Source organism: Trachypithecus francoisi, unplaced genomic scaffold (genome assembly GCF_009764315.1).
Source record: "Trachypithecus francoisi isolate TF-2019V2 unplaced genomic scaffold, Tfra_2.0 Lachesis_group4, whole genome shotgun sequence".
In the NCBI taxonomy this organism is placed as follows: Eukaryota; Metazoa; Chordata; class Mammalia; order Primates; family Cercopithecidae; genus Trachypithecus; species Trachypithecus francoisi.
In genome coordinates this window covers 133,173,200-133,196,090 of record NW_022681469.1, presented here as the reverse complement: position 1 = coordinate 133,196,090, position 22,891 = coordinate 133,173,200, and the positions used below count along the sequence as shown (strand labels likewise).

General features: G+C 37.2%; 1 protein-coding gene across 3 annotated transcripts in view; it reads left to right on the top strand.

Moving 5' to 3' along the window:
* The window catches only part of VPS41 (VPS41 subunit of HOPS complex), a 189,459-nt gene that overhangs the window by 78,958 nt on the left and 87,610 nt on the right, over nucleotides 1-22,891 (top strand). For all 3 annotated transcript variants that reach the window (XM_033193706.1, XM_033193707.1, XM_033193708.1), the window contains 3 exons: nucleotides 4,719-4,793; nucleotides 13,407-13,469; nucleotides 16,759-16,824. In XM_033193706.1, the coding sequence (XP_033049597.1) occupies nucleotides 4,719-4,793; nucleotides 13,407-13,469; nucleotides 16,759-16,824 (204 nt within the window). The remainder of the gene's footprint in view (nucleotides 1-4,718; nucleotides 4,794-13,406; nucleotides 13,470-16,758; nucleotides 16,825-22,891) is intronic.

Below are 22,891 nucleotides of genomic sequence, written 5' to 3'. Positions count from 1 at the left end.
TGTTAAATGATGCATGTATAAAAGTCATAGAATAGAGCCTGATGTATAATGACCATATAGTAAATATTAACGTAGTAGTAATAGTTTTACTATTTATTCTTAGTAGTATTAATATCATCAGTATTACTAAAATTGTTAAAGAACAAAAAGTAAAATAAAAGTTATTTTCATCACTAATGAATTTAAAATGTGCTATATTTTTTTTTCTTGGAAAATATAAATGACCAGATTAGATTGAGAACATTTGAGTAGCTTGACAATTAAAGTGGAAAAAAATGAAAAAAAATCTCAAAATTTAAGAAATAACCCATTAAAGATGTTGATCTCAGACATTTTTATGGGCCGGTTCCTTTTTATCTTCTTAAATTTTGAATGTTTATTGTGAAATGTAACTTGACATAAAATGTGTAGTAAAATAGATCGTCACCATGCAAACAGTCACAAAACTACCACTCTGTTGAGAATAAACCATGTGACCCTTCCTGATCACCGTGTTCTCTCTTCCCCTCAGAGGTAACTACTATACTGACCTTTATAGTAATAACTCTCTGACTTCTCCATTTTATTTTACAACCTGTATGTGTACCCCCTACACACTCTGGTTTTGCCTATTTTTGTATGTTGTGTAAATGGAATCACACAATACGTGTCAGGAATGAGGAAAGGATGCTTCCTGTGATTGCTGCTCCTTGAATAAAACTATCAAACGAATGTTAAGACCTCTCAGGGGAAACATATAAAACTTTATTTAGAGATACCGAGGAAGACCTAAATAAATGAAGAAATGTTCCATGTTTGCGGATTGGAAGATTCAATATTACAAAGATAACAAAGGGAGAGCTCTCAACATTTTACCATTAAGTGCAATATTTTCCTTACCATTCAGAAGATATTCTTTAAGAGGTTGAGGAATTTTTCTCCTAGTGTGCTAAAAGTTTTTTTTTTTGTTTTTTGTTTTTTTTAATACCATGAATGGATATTGAGTTTCATCAAAAACTTTCTGTATCCATTGAGATAATTCTATGATTTTTCTCATTTATCAGTATAGAAAATTCGTGTTCATAGGTTAAATCAGCTTTGTATTTTTGGAATAAATTTGGATTTTCTCTATAAGTTGACTTTGTTCATCGTTTCTTTAGGATTTTTTCATTTATGTTTGTAGGTAAGATTTACTTGTACTTTTTCTTTCTCCTACTATTTTTGTTGAGTTTTATTAGTATAAGGTTATCCTAGTCTGTTAAAATGGGTTAAGGAGCATTTCCTTTTTATTTTTTTCTCTGGAAGAATTTATGTTGAATTGGAATTTTTTATTCTTTGAACATTCTCTCATGAAGTTAATATTCTAGTTAGTGAGTTTGAAAATAAATAAGTAAAAGATATACAAAATAGTGGCAAGTGCTAAGGAGACAAAACAAAAGCAATGAGGAGTTATGAAATGTTTGGGTAAAATGTTGAACTTTTAGATTGGTTGGCCAGAGTCTCACTGAGAAGATGATTAGCAGCGCAGAGTAGGCAGAAAAGCATTCCAGGCATGGGATGGACAAATGCAAAGGCCTTAAGGCTTGAGAAGTAGCCAAAGGTCATCAGGACTGGAGTAGAGAAAACCAGGGGGAGAGGGGATGAGGTCAGAAGTTGGAGGGAAGGCAAAGGCCAGATAATTTAGGACTGTCAGGTCATAGTAAACATTTTGGCTTTTTTCTTGAGATAGGAGGCCATTGCAGGGTTTTAAGCAAAGGAATGACTCTTATTAACCTGTTAACGTCACTGTGCAGGCTTGGGATTGAGAACAGATTTCTAGGAGAGTTAGGGCAGGAGAAAGTCACTTAGGAGACAATTATGATAATCCCTACTAGAATGATGGACCAGGATAGCAGCTGTAGGGGTGGTGAAATGTGGTCCAAGTCTGAATAAATTTCATCAGAAGAGGTGATAGGAATTATGAAAGATTGAATACAGAGTGGACATAAAGACAGGAATCAAAAGTGGCTTGAAAGTTTTTTCCCAGAGCAACTAGAAGAAGGCATTAACTGAGGTGGGGAAACCATCAGGAAGAGCCCTTTCCAGAGGGAATATTGGGATCTTGGTTTTGGATATGTTTTAGATGAGGTGCATATTAGGCATCCAAGTACAGATATAAAAGAAACCATCTGAGATACTGGTCTGGAATAGGGAGAGGCCCAACCTGGAGATAAAAATACAGGGGTCATTCCATGGCCTGGAGAAAATATTATGTTTTGAGTATAGATATAAAAAAGAAGAGGTGCAAGGACTGAACCATGAGATGTGGAAGTCAGGAGTTATCAGTGGTGCTACGTGCTCCAATTAGGTGAAGTAAGTTAGGATTGAACAAGGACCATTATGTTTAGCAACATGGGGGTCATTTGATCTCAAAATTCACAAGAATAAATATTTGAGAAAAGCCAAAGAAAATGTGAAAAATTGTGACTGAGACTTACTAGATTTCAAAACATACTGTGTACACCCTCTATAATTAAATCAATGCTAAATTGATATGGGAATGGACAGAGACCACAACTGAAAACCCAGAATGTTATGTGAAAATTAGCTGGACGTGGTGGCACGTGCCTGTAATCCCAGCTACTCGGGAGGCTGAGGCAGGAAAATCACTTGAACCCAGGAGGCGGAGGTTGCAGTGAGCTGAGATCGTGCCACTGCCCTCTAGCCTGGTGACAGAGCTAGAATCCGTCTTGAAAAAAAAAAAGAAAATGAATTCTGAAATGTGAAAGACTTAAATATAAGAAATAAAGTACTAACCATCATGCAAAAAAATAGGAGACTGCATATACAATGTCTGGATAAATATTATACTTCATCCCCTAAAAATAGAAAAGAGCTCTTATAGATTGATAAAACAACAAACATGTTAATAGAAAAAAAATGAGTAAGAGAGGTGAACAAGCAGTTTACCGAAGAGCAAATTAATTGGCCGATAGACTTAAGAAAAATGCTTAAGTTTATTAGTAGTCAGGAAATGAATCAATGAATATTGATCGTTGGCAGAAAAAAAGTCAAAAAAAAAAAAAACCTTCTATTGCTAATAGAGGTACGTGGGGAAAAGGATTCTTTTACCTTAGAGGTATCATTTTTTCCCCCCCATAATGTTGCTAATGTGATGGCACAAATGGTTTCCATTCAGTGAGAAACATGTTGTAATGGAAACTTTGGTTTATTTGCACTTGGAATACTATTGTGTGGCATGCATAGCCCTTAGTAGCACTGTGAGGCTTTAGACACTCACATAAATTCTTGAAGCCTCACTTTCCTCATTGTGAGATGGAGATAACCAGCCTTAGCTGACTACTTTCCTCTGGGGTTGAATAACAGATCTTGTGTATGCTAGGTCTTTGGAAATGATATAATGTGATTTACAGAATATTAGGATAGGCCATGAGCTTTTCAATACCAGAGTCCAAGAACAAATTACATAAACATGTATATAGAGAGAAAATCTACTAAGTGTAACTTGCAGTAAAGAAGAGCTTTGTAAAGAAGGCTTGATGTCTTAGCTGCTTTCATTATTGGGTCTCAGTTTTCTCAGCATAGAACAACGCTGTCCAGTAGAACTTACTGCAGTGATGATGTTCTGTGATCTGTATTCTTTCCAGTACAAGTCACATGTAGTCGTTGAACACTTGGCATGTGTTAGTGCAACAGAGGAACCGATTTATGGAATTTTAATTTAACTTTCAGTTTTAAAGGCTACATGTGGACAGTACCATATTGGAAAGGAAACCTAGGCTGCACACACTTACTAAATTGTAAATTTGAGGCCGCTTACAACCAGATGCCAAAGAAATTACAATCAGAGGTTTGTGGAGTTTATATTTGCCAAGACTAAAATCGATATTAAAAAATTGTTGTTTGATGAACCCACGATCTGAATAAGGAAACTATTAACAGAAGATGCTCAATTTGAGGAAGGAATTTATTCAAAGACTGTAGAAGCTGAACATTTAGACTTCTCAGCCAGAAGTCCAGACATGCTGGCCTAGGTGCTTTCCCAGATCAGCGTTTGCTTTCTTTGTAGATCCTTGCTGCCCAGTGCAGTATCCTTCACTCCTTCCAGGTTGTAGCCCTGACTCCTCTGTTTTCTGTGTTTTGATTCCCTGCTATGAGCTTCAGTTTATTCTTCTACAAAATAGATCAAATATCTATCTTCAAGGACCTTTACTCTTCTAACATTCTAGGAACTTTAAGGAGCTAGCTTATTTTTCATGGGCTGCATCTCAGGAGTGTTGCTCGTGTGGTGATTTAGGGATCGAGATGAGAAAGGATTTTGTAGCCAGGAGTCTCATCTCCATGTCAGAATGTCTTTCAACAGCATCAATCAGTGGGTGGCCTTTTTGGGGTCTGGGAGCCTTGGTCTGCCCTGACCTTTGCCTGCTTGCTCTGATATATTTTTCACCTGAAGATCTCACATTCAACTTTGCATATTTACATTTATTTTATCAACAAGCCAAACCATTTTAAGGCTAAATATTTTTTAAAAGCTACTTTGCAAGCTTATGTTGTAGCTGTTGTAGGCTTACTTTTCTTCTCATAGTTAGTTTCTACTGTGCTTTGTGTAAGATAGTTGGAAACTGTCATTATTTAAGAAGAAAACAAAGAGTTTACTATTTTACAAAGAGCAAAGACATTTGATTGTTGATACATATGTTCCTGAAGTTTCACACATCTTTTCATCTTTTTCTTTTTAGAGTCCTGTGAAGATAAATCAGATTAGCTTGGATGAAAGTGGAGAGCACATGGGCGTGTGTTCAGAGGATGGCAAGGTATGGCAAGGATGTGGTCATGCTGAGAGTTCTGCTGTGACGCCAGCCCCAGGTGATCGGAACAGCACCTTGCTTACTATATACCTGCGTTAAGACAATCTTGATTATTCTTTCTGAGTATTGAACTTGCTTCTGATTGGTCATAATTAAAATAAAATATATTTTGCATAAATGTGCCTTAGGAAAAGTAATTACAAGAATGTCAATAATGTAACTAGTATTAAGCTGATTAACAGCTGTGGCAGGGTGACATGTCACCTTAATCATTACTACCGTGCCACTTCTACTTCAGTGACTAGTCTGCAGTTCCTGCAAGATAGTAGTTTAATGCCTTTCTGCCATAAATCCACAAAATTGGATTTTGTGGGCATGATTTCTGTGGGCCAGTGGTTTTCATTTTCACACACAAGTTATGAATGTTTCTCTTGAATTATAGAATCTTTTGATAAGCAATCATAGTTTATCAGAAGAATAAAGTGTCTTACAATGGCCACATTAAATAAATGTAAAATCAATATATGTACAGTTTTCTAAAAACCTGGTGCCTACTTCCTCGACCAAGGACATACATCATTTGTGCAGTGTATAACTAACAATTATCAGTGCTTCTTGCTGATGTTGAGCTGTGACATTTAATGGTTGTGGTGATTGATTTTCCACTTATAAGAATGTCTTTTTTGTTTTTAAGTCGATGGAAATCTTTTCTAATGTTGGTTTGCAATGATAAAATTCTAATGCATAGTGTATTTAAGCTACTTTTCTAAAATAACAGTTTGAGAGAGTGCATTAAGAATCATTATAGATCTTTACATATTCCTTACTGAGTAAAGCAGATTTTCTAATCTAATTTTGTATTTTTTATGTGCCCTAAATTCAGTGGGCCATTAAGATGGGTAAATTAAAAACAGTAAAAGTTTAAAAGTGTAAAAGAGTAATATATATATCTCAGTGTAAAAGAGATATACCCATTTAATCTGTTAACAAAAAGCAACATGAAGTCTCTTGACATACAAGAATGCATTTTATAGATCTAAGCCTAATGTTGCCCAAAGAGTCTTTTGCAACAGTAATTGGAACACTAGTGCTTTTCAAAAAGCACTGTCAAATTTTACAGTACTTTCAGAAATTCTGAGATTGTCATCTTTATCAGAGAGAGATGAGGGAGGAGTTGGTTTGTGCAGAAATTGAGAAGAATTATACACACCGCTGAAACATTTTTTGTGTTCATGTATTTGTAAAGAAAGATAGTCTTCATTTTGTTTTCTTAAAGGTGAGGAATTCCTTTTGGGCTGTGATCAATTTAATCGAGCTAATTTGTTGAAAGATAGTACTCACTTTTTTTAAAAATTGGAAATGAATTTTTACTAAATACTTCATCTAGGAATTTTCAGAGCTTTAAATGTTGAAGAATTATTGTTTAATGCACCAAAGTGGAATATATTAGCTACTCCGTCTGGTGGATAAGATGAACCTCAGATTATCTCATGGTACCCTTCTGGTCAAACACCTCTGGTTTCCTATTTTGGTGAAATTTATAGCTGCTATATTTTGGTGTGGAACTATGATATATTTTGGGAAATGATTTTCCCATATTTTTATTAACATTGATAGAATTGAAAATAAATCTTTTAGTACACATACTTATATGTAAGCTACTCCCTTACCGTGGGTTAGTTAGTATTGTGAAAGTTGAGAAGCTAGTATAGAATGATCTGGTAAAGTGGTTAGTGATGATAAAAACATAAAGACATTACACAAATACATTCCAGATACCTAAATCTAATGCTTCTTTAAATAGGTTTTGTGAGTATTTTTTTCTTTTCTTCAGTCTGTTAAGGATCCTAGATAGATAATTATTTATTAGGTTATTTCAAGGGTAACCTTTGATATTTGCATTCAGTTTTCAAGTCATAATTCCATCAGTTGTTTAAAATATACTGTTTATTCAGCTGGTGGTCATTTTCAATCTTTTTTTGTCATGACTTTTCTACACTTGAGTTCTGCATTTTGAGACACACACATATATCGTGTGTGTGTGTGTTCAGTTTCAGTTTACTGGCATATGTTTCTAGAAAACTTTTAGGATAAGTACATACAAGGTTTATTTTGGGATCGCTTGCATATGTTGCTTTCATATGTAAACTATAATTTAGTATAAAATTCTGGGTTGGAATATTTTCTCTCAAAATTTTGGAGATGTTGTTCCCTTTTTTCTGACATTTATTTTTGTAGACATGTCTGAAGCCAGCTTACTTTTGTTCTTTTCTAAAACCTTTACAATTTTTTTTTTTTTGGTCCTGCCTTGGAATTTGGACTAATAATAATAATTACAACAAGAACAACAACAGTAATAAATGGTCTGTGTAATTCAGTTTGCTAAATTATGTCTAGTTCTGGTCTCTTTTCATTAATTTTGTCTGGTGCACAATCAGTCCTTTTGATCCATACAGTGAAGTATTATTTTCATTTCAGAAAAGTTTACTTCAGTTATAATTTTGATGATTGCCTCAGTTGCATTTGTTTTCATTTCTTCAAAGAAATTCAATAGTATAAAGCTGAAGGCAATATCGCTTAGAGGCTAAGAGCATAGCTCTGTATTCCAGCTGCCTGGGCTGGCATTCCCACTTGCTGTGTGAAGGTGGGCATGTTGCTGGGCTTGGCAGTGCCTCCCTCTCCCTCCTCAGCTTGGCAGTGGGAGGCCTCTGAGGAGTGTTGTGAGGTGCAGGGTATATGGTGAGCTGTCAGTTATGTATTAATTGTTTTTATTGCTAACCATTCATTTTTAATCCATTGCAGTCTGGCCTCTTCCTGTCTCCCATTCTTGTACCTGAACTTTTCAAGGCAAAAGGGTGAATGATTAAGCACTATTTAGCCTTCTCTTCCTTTTGGCAGTACATAAGTTGTACAGAAAAGTGTTCGTTCATATTGTGTGATGTCTCACACATGTACTTTGCTTTCTCATTTTCAGCTTTTTATTTCAGTGTAGTCAGGGAGAGTTTCTCTACTTGTTTATGCCCTTCGCTGATTCACTTTTCTTCCAAAGTCTGTTTTGTGTCTTACTACTTCCTGGAGTAGATTTTTATTCCATTTTGCATTTTTAATTTTTCTGAAATCTTTCCCAATTCTGTTTTCATATCAGCCTGATATATATTTAATTTTTAAAAAATTATAACTTTTTATATGCCACGGAGTGTCAGGCGGGTGTTGTCTAGTGGTTAGCAGTGGAATTATCCTGTCACTTTTTAGCTGTATGATGTCTGCTAAGTTATTTATACCTCTCTGTGCCTCAGTCCATTTCCTCCCCTGTAAAATGGGGATAATAACAGTACCTACTTATTGGGAGGATTAAATGAGTTAATATATGTAAATTACTTGGAATAGAACCTGGAACAGAAGAATCACTTATTAGTTGTGAGTTATTATTATAATCATTGTTGTCATCTTCCTGTTTTTCTGCTCGAGGTTCATAGCGGTCTGATCTTCTTATTGTGGTTGCCGAACAGTTTTCTAGTTTTTCTTTGGTTTCTGGTTAATATTATTTCTTAAAACATGGTTTTTCTCCCTTTGAGTCTTTGGAATGTTCTGCAGGACTTTTTTAATAGACCTTGACTGTGCTTTCTGTTTGATTTGTTTATCCATTCCAGGACAGGGAGATCTCTTTCTGAATCTGGGTTAGCAAAGAGATTCAGTGTCTGACTTGCCCTTGTTATTGTTTTGGGCGTTTTAGAATCACGCTAGTTCAGTAACAGGGACCCTAAAATGAGCTTAGTTTCCCGTAACTAGATGAAGGCAGCTCTCCAGGGGGAACTAGAGGCTTCTGTCATCACTCTCTGGTCTCTGATAGTCAGCCTGGGTGGAGAATATGAACACCAGCAATCTTGACCACCAGAGTCCCTCTAGCTACTACTGGAGGTATAATGACAGTTCACATGTCCACCCTATTTTGATTTTTAATGTGTTGTTTGGAAGTGGAAGTTTGAAAGAGGCTGTTACAAGGGAAGTCTAACTGGGAAGGTTGTATAGCACTCTGGCCACTTCTGTCCTAGTTTCTCTGCATCAGGGCTGTTGCCCAGTATTCTGGTTGGCAAATTACATAGAGTTTCATGCTAAAGTGGAGAATGATTACATCCCTTACTGTTTCATGAGGGTAGGTTTCCTCTATTTCAGGTAATAAAACACATACTACATACTTCTAAGGTACTCACGTGGCTCTCTGGTTTGCCGCTAATGAGAAGTCCCCCAGGACTTTGCAGGAGCTTGGCTCTATGGCCAGTTGTTAGAAATTTTCTCTTTTTCTTCATTAGGTAATTTTGTTAGCAGGTTCAGGGAAGTTGTTAGGGCTTCTACAGGAGATACCATTTTCAAAAGGGTCCTCTCTCTTGTAACCTTTAATTACGTGATTCTTATCTCGGATGAGCTCTTCCCAAAAGCGAAGGGATTTACAGATAAGTGTGATTTTCACTGACAAAATGGCAAAATAAATAAAGAAGGAGAGAGAGGGGAAATAAATGAGAATTGTTTGGGATTTTATTAGCATTAGTGGTATAACCTGTGACCAGTTAGTTTGGCATGTCATAGTAGTGAAATGAACCAAAACGTTGAAGGTTTTACAAAACACTCTTGTGCTGATACTGATAAAGCTTATGAGATTTGTCTTGTGAAGTTATATTTTTTAATATTGAAATAGAATATAAGAACAGTTGAGGAAAATGTTGCTCAGATAAACATAGCAATAGAAACTGACCAGAGAGTTCTATTCTTGATTTGCCACCTTCAGCAGTTATCTTCCAGTCCCTGCTGTGGGTATGACAGTGATACTTTTGCTTCTGGCGAATTCTCAAGGATAGTGATGCATATCGGTGCCTGTTTACTATGAACTTGTTTGATTTTGTTCTCTTTTTGTTTATTCCTCTTTATCACTATACTATTATGCCTGGAATATGCATTTTTAATTTTTAAAGGGACATTTATCCTTGGCAATTCCTAATTTTCAGCATTACATCCACAATCCCTGTATTTATCCACACATTTACTGATCTGTCAGTCTTTTTCTGCAGGCTTATGCTTCATTTGTTTACATCTCATATACTTTTCTGCGTAATAGAAATCGCTTTTTTCTAAAAATTACCTTTATCCCATCTGTAAGGCAGAAGGAAGTTTATCCATTTGAATGAATAGTTGGCTTCATTTAATTTCAATTTCTGTCATACAGTACCCTTAATTCAAAGTCTGATATTCATGTTCTTTTCAGTTTGGCACATATTTAAGGCTTTTGAATGTTTTTTATTGTTCTATTCTACTCTTCTTACACTTTATGTAAAAAGATATCTTTCTGTTTTGCAAGTTTCAGTTTATCCTATATAAAGATAACATGTAGAAGAACAGGATTTAGAATGCCTGGGTTCTGGTTCTAACTCTTCTGCATATGATTTTTATGACCTTAGGCGAGTCATTTTTCTACAGAATCATCTGTTCAACAGGCATAATGATATTTGCTCTCAGACCTAGCATTTTTGCTATGAGGACCAAATGAGGAACAGCAGAACATTGCCAATTGTGCAGAACTTCAAAAATATCATTTCACCTCACCAGAAAGTTTGATTTTGTTTGTTTGGGGTGGGATTTGGCCATTAGTTTCCAGGGATTTTAACTGTACAAGTGTGTTTGAGAACCACTGAGGTAAAGCATGTTGAAGCATTTAGGGATGTGAGTTAGTAGCAGTAGTGTGAGATTTCACACAAGACCATGCAGTACATGACCTTATTGTACTGAAAAGAAATAGATTATGTTAGGAGAAGTTCAGCGTGCTAGTTGAGCAGGTGTTCATACTGAGGTAGCTTCACCAAGGTGGCCACTTACTGATTCACTCCGTTAAGATTCACATGATTCAGGAGCCTTCTTCCTTTCACCTGGTTTTCTTAGATTTGTTGGGGTCCGTCAAGTTAAACTTCCCCAAGTAAAGTGAAACCCTGAATGCAGTGCTTTCCTTTTCTGCTTCTTAGCCATTATTTTAGAAGATGTTTGTTATATTATCCTATACCTATATATTTCCATAAAAGTAATGACTTTATAGCCTCCGAACAATGAGAAGCCAGATCATGGGGGGGCATATGTGTATTTGCCATGTCCAAAATACATTTCAAGACTGGCCTCAGGAAAAATGAAATTCCCTCTGTTTTACATTATATTATCACTTGTTTGTGGGACCCGAATAACAAACTTGGCACAAGTATATGAAAACAGTAGTTACAATATGAGTGGATGGTCCCCAAAACTTGAATTTTAATGCATGAATCCATTTCCCAAAATTATAACATAAGTGAATTTCCTGCTTGGGACTTGAAAGAATGAATCACTCAGAACTTACCAAGATTAGAATAAGAAGAAATTGAAAGTTTGAATAGTCCTGTATTTATTTTTCAAATAGAATTTATAATTGGAAACCTTTTCACAAAGAAACTGTCTTAGTCCATTTGTGTTGCCATAACAAAATACCTTAGACTGGGTAGTTTATAAACAATAGAAATTTATTTCTCACAGTTCTGGAGGCTGGGAGGTCTAATTCCAAGGTGCCAGCATTTGGCATCTGGTGAGGGCTGCTCTCCTTGCTTCCAAGATGGCGCCTTATTGTAACTTCACATGGCAGAAGGGATGAATGATGTGTCCTTGTGTGGCAGAAGGCAAGAGAGCAAAAGGGCTAGCTAGTTACCTCAAGCTCTAGCTAGTTACCTCAAGCTTTCTTGTAAGGGCACTAATCTCACCTATGAGGGCTCCACCTTCATAACTTAATCATCTACTAAAGGCCCTACTTCTTAATACCATCACCTTGGAGGTTAGGTTTCAACACAATGAATTTGGGGAGAACACATACATTCAGACCATAGCAAAGCCATAAGACCTAGATGGCGTCACCAATGAATTCCCACAAAAGTTATAGAAGAATAATACCACTATACTAGAGACTAGAAAGAGAGTGTGAACATATTCAAATGTTGGGAAATAGTTCTCATTGACTCTAGTACTCTTTGTTAGCTCCAAGCTAACAAATAGATCTCATGGAATTCTCATGCTGAGAGTATAAATAACCATCACTTTGGAGGTTAGGTTTCAACGTAATGAATTTGGGGGAACACAAACATTCAAACATTCTCATGGTGAGAGTGTAATTAATTTGAAACCACTTTGTGCAATGGTTTGCCTATTAAATGTGAACATGCACATAAATTATGACTCAACAATTCCATTCTGTTATACACCATAAATATGTGTATAAGTGCACCAAAAGATTTGCAAAGTGTGTTCTTAGCCTTATTCGTGATAGCCACAATCTGGAAACAACCTAAGTGGTCATCAGTGGACGATGGATATGTGAATTTTGATGTATTCATACATTGAAATTATACACAGCAGTGGCAAAGAACCAACCTCTACTATATGCAGCAGTGTGGCTAAATCTCACAAATAAAATGTTAAATAATGAATGAAATAAATCAGTGAAATAGAATATGATTCCTGACTTATAAAATTCTAACACCAGCACAACTTATCCATGGCAATAGCTTTGAGGGTAATGATTAGTTGGAGGGTGTTATTTACTGGAAAGGGAAACAAAGGAGCTTATTGACTTCTATTTCTTGATCAGAATGAGGGTTACCGGGATATGTTTGTGTCATAAAAATTTGTCAAGCTATGAATTTATGATTTGTATTCTTTATAGCATGTGTTTTATATTTCAGTTTTGTTGTTGTTAAGTAAAGCACTCAGAAAATATGCTAAGTATGAATAAAGTAGCCTGGAACAACTTTAAGGGAGACACTGATAAGCAGGAACTTCTGTGTTCTCAGTAGATTCAGCATAAGGTTGTGAGTTAAGTGTGGTTCACCTAATCTCTTACCACATTGATCTACGTGGTTGGTTTATTTTATATATGAGAGAAAGACTTTAAAAAAAGCTTCCCTTTCCTTTAAGGGATGAAAAAAATAGTTCCTTTAGGGATAGCTTATGGAAGTTTATAAAATAATATTAATAACTTGTTCAAATCTGTTTCTTTTTTTAATGGCATGCATTTAATACAATTTATGGTGATTGAAGGGAACTGTATCTGTGGAATGCTTATAAAAGCTTAATTGCAGCAAAGTACCCTCACCCTGATGGGATTTTCTTTTTTTTTTTTTTGAGACGGAGTCTCGCTCTGTCACCCAGACTGGAGAGCAATGGCGCGGTCTCGGCTCACTGCAACCTCCGCCCCCCAGGTTCAAGCAGTTCTCCTGTCTCAGCTTCCTGAGTAGCTGGGACTACAGATGCACACCACCATGCCCGGCTGCTTTTCATATTTTTATTAGAGACGGGGTTTCACCGTATTGGTCAGGCTGGTCTTGGAACTCCTGACCTTAGGTGATCCACCCACCTTGGCCTCCGAAAGTGCTGGGATTACAGGCATGAGCCACTGCACCTGGCCAATGGGATTGTTTTCATTAGATATTTACTAGAGGTCATAGGGCCTTAGAATTATTAAATGTTCTACTTTTCTTATTGATAGTATGTGTTCATACTGACTCAGTAACCTTCTCTGTTGCTGTCATGGTGAACTGATACAATCCATTTTCTTTGTAGGTGCAGGTATTTGGACTGTATTCTGGAGAAGAATTTCATGAGACTTTTGACTGTCCCATCAAAGTAAGTATTCAGCAAGTTTTACTTTTTCTAAGGGTTTTCTCAAGTAAGGCAATATGGATTACAGTAATTTGAACATTACCACTTCTGTATTAATTTTGTCAGTAAGTGTCTGTTCAACACTTCAGATGTACTGGATACTGTTTAGATGCTATGAAAGAAGACAGAATGTGTATTTTGTTATTGTGATCTCAGTCTGTCTTCAAGGGTATTTTATTATAGTAAGTGAGATCACACACACACACACACACACACACACACACACGGTCTGTGATGAAAGGCTCAAAGAGGTAGAAATAATATTAAGCATTCCAAATCTGAAAGGAATCACTTTTAGCTGTTCTTGTCAGTGATGGCTTCATTGGTGGAGTGATATTTAACTTGGCTTTAATAAATGGAGAGGGACTGATGGGAGAAGCTGGTTTTCCATGTGGAAGAACGACACACTAGAAATGGAGAGGCTAGAAAGTTCAACTTGTGTTCAGGAAATAGCAAGTGGTCCATTTTATTTGGTACATAAAAGACTGATTTGACGGGAGAATGTGGAGGAAGATTGGGCTGGCTTTACATTCAGGCTAAAGAATTTGGATTCCATTTGGTAGATAAGGAGAAATTACTGAATATTTAAGAACAAAGTAAATAAACTGAGCTGAGCTTTAAGACAATTAATACAATGACTGTACACAGTATTGATTGAAGGACAGATAAGAGTCAGGAGGACTAGTTGTTGATAAAAAATATGGTAGTTGAAGTGTCTATTATAGTTGTTGAAGGAAGAGGCCATTTATTTTTTTCACTTGTTTATTCAAACATTTATTGACCAGCAGGTAAAGGAGAGATAGGGTCTGATGTATGTTTTAAAAAGTTGAATTTGCTGAAGTGGAGGGTGATATAAACAGGAGAGTGACTGGGGACAAGAGACAATTTAGAAGCCTAATATAATACTCTAGGCAGGGCATTACTTGATCTCAATGAAAAGAGTGATAGTGAGCGTTCAAGATGGAGTGGATGAAATTTATTTGGACAGCCTGTGCTAAATAGACTTAGGGAACCTAGTGATGGCTTGGATGAGGGTGATGAAAGATGGAAGAGCTCACTGTCAGTTCAGGTTCTCACTTTGGGGATGGGGTGTTGGATGCCATCAGTTGCAGTAGGGTATGTTTGAGTAAGGACATGGCTAGTTTGGTCTTGAGTTTAGATAAGTGTAGTACATCAGGTGGGGATGTTACAGAGGTTTTGGAAACATGAATATGGGCCTCAGGATGGAGATTGGCCCTTAAACACAAGCGTGATAACCGTAGTTGAATAAGGTGAAGCTATTTTAAAAGATATTACCCAATTTAGAGCTGTAGAGTGAGAAGAGAAGACTGATGGTGACATTTTGGAACACTCTAACTTGAAGACTCAGGCTGTGGAAGAAAAAACAGCAAAGGAGTCTAAGAAGAAGCAGTTGGAGGGACTGGAATGAATCCCGAATAATGGTGTCAGAAAAGCCAGGGGAGAGAGGGTTTCTACGAGGAGGAAGTGGTCAGCAGTATCAAATGCAGTGTGGAGATTAAATAGCGGGAAGGACTCAAACAAGGACATTCTACGTGGTAATTATGAAGTTACTGGTGACCTTGCTGAGGACTCTTTTCAGAGCAGGAGGATCACTATACATGAAGGAGTAAATTGGAAGTGAGGAAGTAGAAACAACCAGTAGAGACTCTTCTTTCAAGAAATTTGGTAATAAAGAAGAGACATCATCTGGTAGAGAGAGGGGCCATGTCCTGGGAAGGTTTCTGCCAATCATGTTTTGGTTCATGGCAAAAACCAGTAAAGAGGAAAAGATTAAAAATAAAAGAGAATGCTTGGAGCAGCACTAAGCAATGAGATCAACAGCTTAGGTAGAGAAGATAATCTTGGAAAAGAGTCCTAGACCCTCTCTGCCTGTGAAACAGGCATGAAGGAAGTGGACTGAGCCCAACTATTGCAAGTTAGGCAGTGAAGGAGGAGCACTTGTGGGCAATGATCCCGATGGCTTTATTTTCTTACATCTGAAGGGAAAGAAAAGGGTAACATAATGTGATTGAGGAGCAGAGATGTTTGGAATCAGTCACAAATCTACAGTTATGCATTACGAGAGAGCTAGGGGGAGATTTTAAGAATGTGAAACAATAGAATGTGTGAATCCTTCAATATTGGTATTGAGGATGGATTAGGAAGGTATTGAAGGGAAGAAGGGCTAACTTGGGAGGGAGGAGTGTAGAGCAATGAAGGGTCATATGCTAAGCCTTAAACATGACACTGTAGGAAGAGGAATCTATTCCATTGTAGGAAGGAAATATATCAATTAATACAAGTATAAAATATGTTTAAATGAAGGTTTATAGAAGTATAATTGTGTGGGATTTTGTGTGTGTGTTTACCTAAAAAAAATTCTCTATGTTAAATTAGAAAAACACAAAATTAGTTAAGTTGGTGTTTCATGGGTGGTTTGGGGATAAAGAGAGAAGGAGGTGCAGTCTGTACAAGCTTACAGCCACAACAGATGAGCCCCAAAGATGGAGGTGTACTGAGTGGAGCCATGAGGGCTTTTGTTTTCACCCCCTCTCCAAGATGTTAATGATGTTATGTAATCATAAAGCCCTTGCAAATGAAGGAAACAGTAACAAGGGTGGTGGGGCAACCTTAAGAGAAACCTGGGTAGCAAGGGGCTGGGGAAAGATTGGATGAGTGGGAAGCAGATGAGAACCACAGGAACAGGTTGTATGTAAAAAGGTAAGTCCTGAACGGTTAGCTCTTTGGGCCTGTAGCTCTGTTATCTCTCCATTGATGGGGTCTTGGTGTAAGTGGGCTAAATATCTGGGAGGCTGCATTGCTACTTGGTGCCGTCTATCATTGGGAGGCATCTTGGACAATGAGTTAGTTGGCTTCTTTGTTTTTTTGTTTGTTTGTTTTGTTTTCTGTAAATTGTATACAGTTAGAAATAGTTGTGACATCTTGCTGCCTTGACCGACCTCCCTTACTGCCTCTATACAGGGGGCATCCACTCATAGGGGTCCTCAGCCAGAAACTAGAACTGACTTATCCTGCTCTTTGAGCTTTGACCTGGCTTCAGAGAAGAAATCTTTTCACACAAGAAGAAAACTCAGATGTCATCAGTTGTTGTAAAATATTATTTGAATATATTATTTCCTACCAAGGTTTCAGGCTAATTTTTAGATCATGCTGCTTGAACTGTATCAGGGGTTTTCATTCTGTGCTTTAGCTATGACTCCTAAACCAGAGTTGGGTCCTGTTTCTCTTGTAGATTATTGCTGTGCACCCACATTTCGTGAGATCCAGTTGCAAGCAGTTTGTGACCGGAGGGAAGAAGGTAAGTGTTGTGTGTCTCTACCTTGGTGTATAGCCTTGAGGGGTGTTGTATGTTTACTCTACAATTTATCCTTAATTTAATGTCTGGCTATTCATTAGGAGAAATTCAAGAAAGACAGTTGTAATGAAATCTGATGATCATCATCTCTTGGGGGAGTTGTGGCTTCACTGTTTCTCGCTACATTGCTTTTTTTGTTGAGATGGAGTCTCGCTCTGTCACCCAGGATGGAGTGCAGTGGCATGATCTTGGCTCACTGCAGCCTCCACCTCCCAGGTTCAAGTGATTCTCCTGCGTCAGCCTCATGAGTAGCTGGGATTGCAGACACCCGCTATCATGCCCGGATCATTTTTGTATTTTTAGTAGAGATGGGGTTTCGCCGTGTCTCTAATAAAGAAATGGCCAGGCTGGTCTCGAACTCCTGACCTCAGGTGATCTGCTCTCCTCAGCCTCCTAAAGTGCTGGAATTAGAGCTGTGAGCCACTGCACCCAGCTTCTCGCTACATTTCTTTTTTTTTTTTTTTTTTTTTTTTTTTTTTGAGACGGAGTCTCGCTCTGTCATCCAGGCTGGAGTGCAGTGGCGCGATCTCGGCTCACTGCAAGCTCCGCCTCCCGGGTTTACGCCATTCTCCTGCCTCAGCCTCCCGAGTAGCTGGGACTACAGGCGCCCGCCATCTCGCCCGGCTAATTTTTTGTATTTTTTTAGTAGAGACGGGGTTTCACCGTGTTAGCCAGGATGGTCTCGATCTCCTGACCTCGTGATCCACCCGTCTCGGCCTCCCAAAGTGCTGGGATTACAGGCTTGAGCCACCGCGCCCGGCCTACATTTCTTTGAAGTAGATATAGGACAAGAAAATTAAGAGAGCTGTTACATCTAGAGCTTTGAAATATTGCCCCTCCCATTTAAAAATAACAAAAGCACACTTAAACTACCAATTTTTTTTTCCTAGTTTATTTTTTTCCCTTGTAGAAAATCTCTTGACGGCCTTAATAAACTTTTAGAACAGTTATGGCTACTCTTCACTGACATGTTCATGGCACGTTTTATTATCTCAGTGCTATTTTAAAAATAAGAGATTGGGCTGGGCATAATGGTGGCTCACTTCTATGATTCCAACACTTTGGGAGGGCAAGGTGGGAGAATCACACAAGGCTGGGAGTTTGGAACCAGCCTGGGCAACAGAGTGAGACCCCGACTCTACAAAAAAATTAAGAAATTAGCTGCATGTGGTGGTGTGCCTCTAGTCCTAGCTATTCAAGAGGCTGAGGTGGGAGGATCACTTGAACGTGGGAGTTTGAGGCTGCAGTGAGCTATATTGCACCATTGCACTCCAGCCTGCGTGAAAGAGGGAGACCCTGTCTCTTAAAAAATGTAAAGAGAAATAAGAGAGAAAAACTTTCATATGTTAACATTTTTCTGTTTATAGATATAGTAAATTCTCAAATTAAAGAATCTGTCTGCTTATAGAATAAGTCAAATTAGTTTTTTGTTTTCTGTTTTTATTACCTAGAGATCTTTTAAAGACTATTTTTATAATAAATGCTATCACCATACTGGAATTCCGAATATTATTTACTGTTTGGTTTGGAGCCAGTGAAAAGGAAGTAGTCTGTAGCTATTCTGTAATAGTAGAGAGGTATGGAGTAGCTACTTTGAGGCCCAGCTACTAAATGCTTTTAAATGTTTTATGATACTTATCTGTCATTTTCCCTTGGTTCAATAGTTAATAGAATGATAGGGCAGGAAAACTTTCTGGTCTTTCCATGACTTGTCATAATGAGTGGCAGGTTGGTAGATCCTGATTCCATTCCACGACATAAAGCCAAGATCACGCCGGCTTTGATTTCTGCTAGAGAGCCCCTCCTTCCCGCATCTCACAGTCCATTGTTATTCTTAGGCTGTAGTCGCATTCACCTCATGTAAAAATGTCCAGGGGACTAAGTAGTGGGAATTACAGACCTAATCTCACATTCCCTAGCTTAGATCTGCAGCTTATCCACTCCTGAAAAAATAACTACCTTACTTGTCTTTGTCTTTGTCAGCCTCAGGAAAGAGTAGCATTAACATTCCTCTCGTATTTCTTAACTAAACGCTTTTTGGGTTAAGAAATTTTATGTGTGATTGCATTAGGGTTCTCTAAAGGGACAGAATTAATAGGATATATTATATATAATAGTTTATTAGGGAGTATTAACTCACAAGATCACAAGGTAAGGTCCCACAATAGGCTGTCTCTGCAAGCAGAGGAGCAAGGAAGCCAGTCCAAGTCCCAAGCTGAAGAACTTGGAGTCTGATGTTCAAGGGCAGGAAGCATCCAGCATGGGAGAAAGATGTAGGCTGGGAGGCTAAGCCAGTCTAGTCTTTTCACATTCTTCTGCCTGCTTTTATTCTGGCCATCGTGGTCAGATTAGCTGATTAGGTTAGATTGTGCCCGTGCAGATTGAGGGTGGGTCTGCCTCTCCCAGTCCACCAACTCAAATGTTAATCTCCTTTGGGCAACACCCTCAGACACACCCAGGAGCAATACTGTACTTCCTTCGGTCCAATCAAGTTGATACCATCACAGTGATACAGCATAAGTTCACAAGGCTGAAATTTAAACCCAGGTGTTCTTAGGACTGAAGATCTGGAGGAGAGATTTTGCTGTGTTGTTTTGTGTATTTTTTTTTTTTTTTTTTTGAGACAGAGTTTTGCTCTGTCATCCAGGCTACAGTGTAGTGGCGCGATCTTGGCTCACTACAAGCTCCGCCTACCGGGTTCACACCATTCTCCTGCCTTAGCCTCCGGAGTAGCTGGGACTGCAGGCGCCCGCTACCACGCGTGGCTAATTTTTTGTATTTTTAGTAGAGATGAGGTTTCACCATGTTAGCCAGGATGGTCTCGATCTCCTGACCTCGTGATCCACCCGCCTCGGCCTCCCAAAGTGCTGGAATTACAGGCGTGAGTCACTGTGCCCGGCCTGTGTTCTTTAATAATCAGTGTATTCGTGAAGTTTAATAATTGCTTTTCTGCTGCAGGGGATACCTGTAGTCTCATCAAGTTTGACACATTAATTCTGCTGCATGAATGTCTTGTCTCCCTGTAGGATGTCTGGGTGAACTGTGTCAGTAACATATTCTTCATCCTTTTACTTAGCATATGATATCATTTGCAGACATCCATAGAAAGGACAGTGTGCATGCAGCAGTCTGGGTCAGAGTCCGTTGAATAGATCCATGAACAGTGCAGGAACAGCAGAGTAATCTAGCATCTAATTATTGGTGAGATAACATGAGAAGAGCTTGGAATTGATAGAAAGTTGGACATTGCGATAAGCAATAAAATAAGTAGAATTCAAAAAGTGCTGAACAGGCAGAACATCAGGGGTTTGGTTTGTCTCTTTGGTTGTCACTGACTACTTGACAGGCTGTTCTATATTCAGTCTTCTATGAGAGTAATTTTTTTTTCCTATTCAGTTCTCCAAAAATGCATCTGTTGACATCTCTTTCCAAGCACACACAAAAATGTTTATGTGTATATAAAATGAGAGTAAAATAAAAACAGTTAAAGTCATCTGGTGAAAAACTGAATTAAAAATGATTTTGTTACTAACTTAGACATTCGGGACTAAAATAATTTAAAAGGAAAAACACACTGAAAAGCTTCGTATATTGTATATAAGGTTTAGTATTTGGGGCATGAGAAAAGCACGTGTATGATAGTTTAAAGTGAGGAATCCCGTGATTACCCATGTCAGTGTAAGTAATTGGTATTAAGCCATCTATTTTTGAGATGTTTTAAAATAGCTTTATTGGTACATAATTTGCATACCATGAGGTTCACCAGATGATAGTATGCTGTTTAATGGTTTTAAATATATTTACAGTGCTTTGCAACCATCAACATAATCTAACTTTAGAACACTTTCATCACCCCAAAAAGAAACCTTGTACCCATTAGCGGTCATTTCCCATCTTCCTTCCTCCCCTCCTCTCATCCCTAGGCAACCACTAATCTATTTTCTTTCTCTATAAGTTTTCCTATTCTGGTTATTTCATATAAATGGAATCGTGTAATATATGGCCTTTTTGTCTCGTTTCTTTCCTTATTTTTCTAGGCACATCAATATTGTGGCATGTATCCATATTTCATTCCTTTTTATGTCCAAATAATATTTCATTGTGTAGATCTGTCATGTTTTATTCATCCGTGTATCACTTCCTTGACATTTGGATTGTTTCTACTTTTTGGCTATTATGAATAATGCTGCTATGAACATTTTTGTACGGCTTTTTATGGCTATGTGTTTTCATTTCTCTTGAGTATGGAATTGTTGAATCATATGGTAACTACGCTGAACATTTTGAAGAGTTGCCAAACTGTTTCCCAAAGTGATTGTTCCATATTACATTCTCATCAGAAATATATGAGGGTTTTAATTGTCTACATTCTCACCAATGTTCATTCTATTTTCTCTTTTTGATTATAATCACTCTGGTGTGTGTTAGTGATACCTCACTGTGGTTTTGACTTGCATCTAATGACTGATGATGTTGACCATCTTTTCCTATGCTTATTGGCCATTTGCATATCTTCTTTGGAAAAATGTTTATTCAGATTCTTCACTCATTTTTTAATTGGGTTTTTTTTTTTATTATAGAGTTGTAAACTTTAAAAAATAAATTCTTGGCAGATATTCCTTATTAGATACATGATTCGCAAATATTTTTTCCCAGCCTATGAGTTGTTGATGGTATCCTTTGAGGCACAAAAGTTTGTAACTTTAATAAAGTCACATTTATCTTAATTTTTTTTTATACTTGTACTATTGGTGTTGTGTCTAAGAGATCATTGCCTGTTGCTATCCAAGGTCATGAAGATTAATGCCTGTTTCTTTTAAGACTTTTGTAGTTTTTACTCTTAAATTAGGTGTATAACATATTTTGAGTTCATTGTTGTGTGTGATGTGAGACAGGAGTCCAAATGTATTCTTTTGACCCAGCATCATTGTTGCAAAGACTATTCCTTTCCCATTGTCTTGGGCCCTTTGTGGAAAATTGGTTAACCATAAATGTTAGGATTTATTTCTAGACTCTGAATTCTACCAGTCTATATAGCTATCTTTATGCCAGTGTCCCTTTTAGGTTTCAAAGCCACTAATTTTTCTGTAATTAGTTATGGCATGATAGCTGAACTACAGATGCTCCTCAGTTTACAGTTGGGGTTGTCCCAATAAACCTATTGTAAGTTGAAAATATCATTAAGTCAAAAATGCATTTAATATACCTATCCTATTGAACATCACATCTTAGCCTGGTCTACTGTAATTGTAGTCAGAACACTACAGTGAGGCAAAATCATTTAGCACAAAGCCTATTTTATAATAAAGTATTGAATATATAATGTAATTTATTGAAAGCTGAAAGTGAAAAATGAGTCATTGTATGGGTACCATCATAAAGTTGAAAAATCGTTAAGTCAAATAATCATAAGTCAAAGACTGTGTACTCTTAAAACTTTGGTTTGGGGTTCTTTCCCTTTAAAAAGCCATTATATATCATCATTCTTTAAGGAAAACCTGTTTTTATTCCCAGTACGATTAAAGCACCCTAAGGTAATACAAGCAAATTATTTCCACTTACTAAAGAAGATATATATATGAGATCTGTCTATCTATCTATCTATCTATCTATCTACCTATCTATCTAGATGGAGAGGTGTGTATGTGTGTATGACAAAACAAGTCTTTTAAAAGTGTGATAATAGTTTGTGATTTAGAATAATTTATTTAAGAAGCCATTATAATTCATTTTACTTACGTTAAAGGCTTTAGAAACGTAACTGTGTCCACAAATTAATGACTTGTAACATACAAACTTTGATTTATTTGGATCCATTAAATTTTATCATGTAAATATGTATTTAGTAAGTAGTAAAAAGTACCATTTACTTGATAAATTATAATGATCTGTTTGCATATGGTTAAATGGAGATTTTTAAAACATGTATCAGCCTGGTGTGATTTGCAGAAATCTCCAGAGAATTTCCTTTTTCTACATGTTGTGTGGTATATACTTGTAAAGATTATTG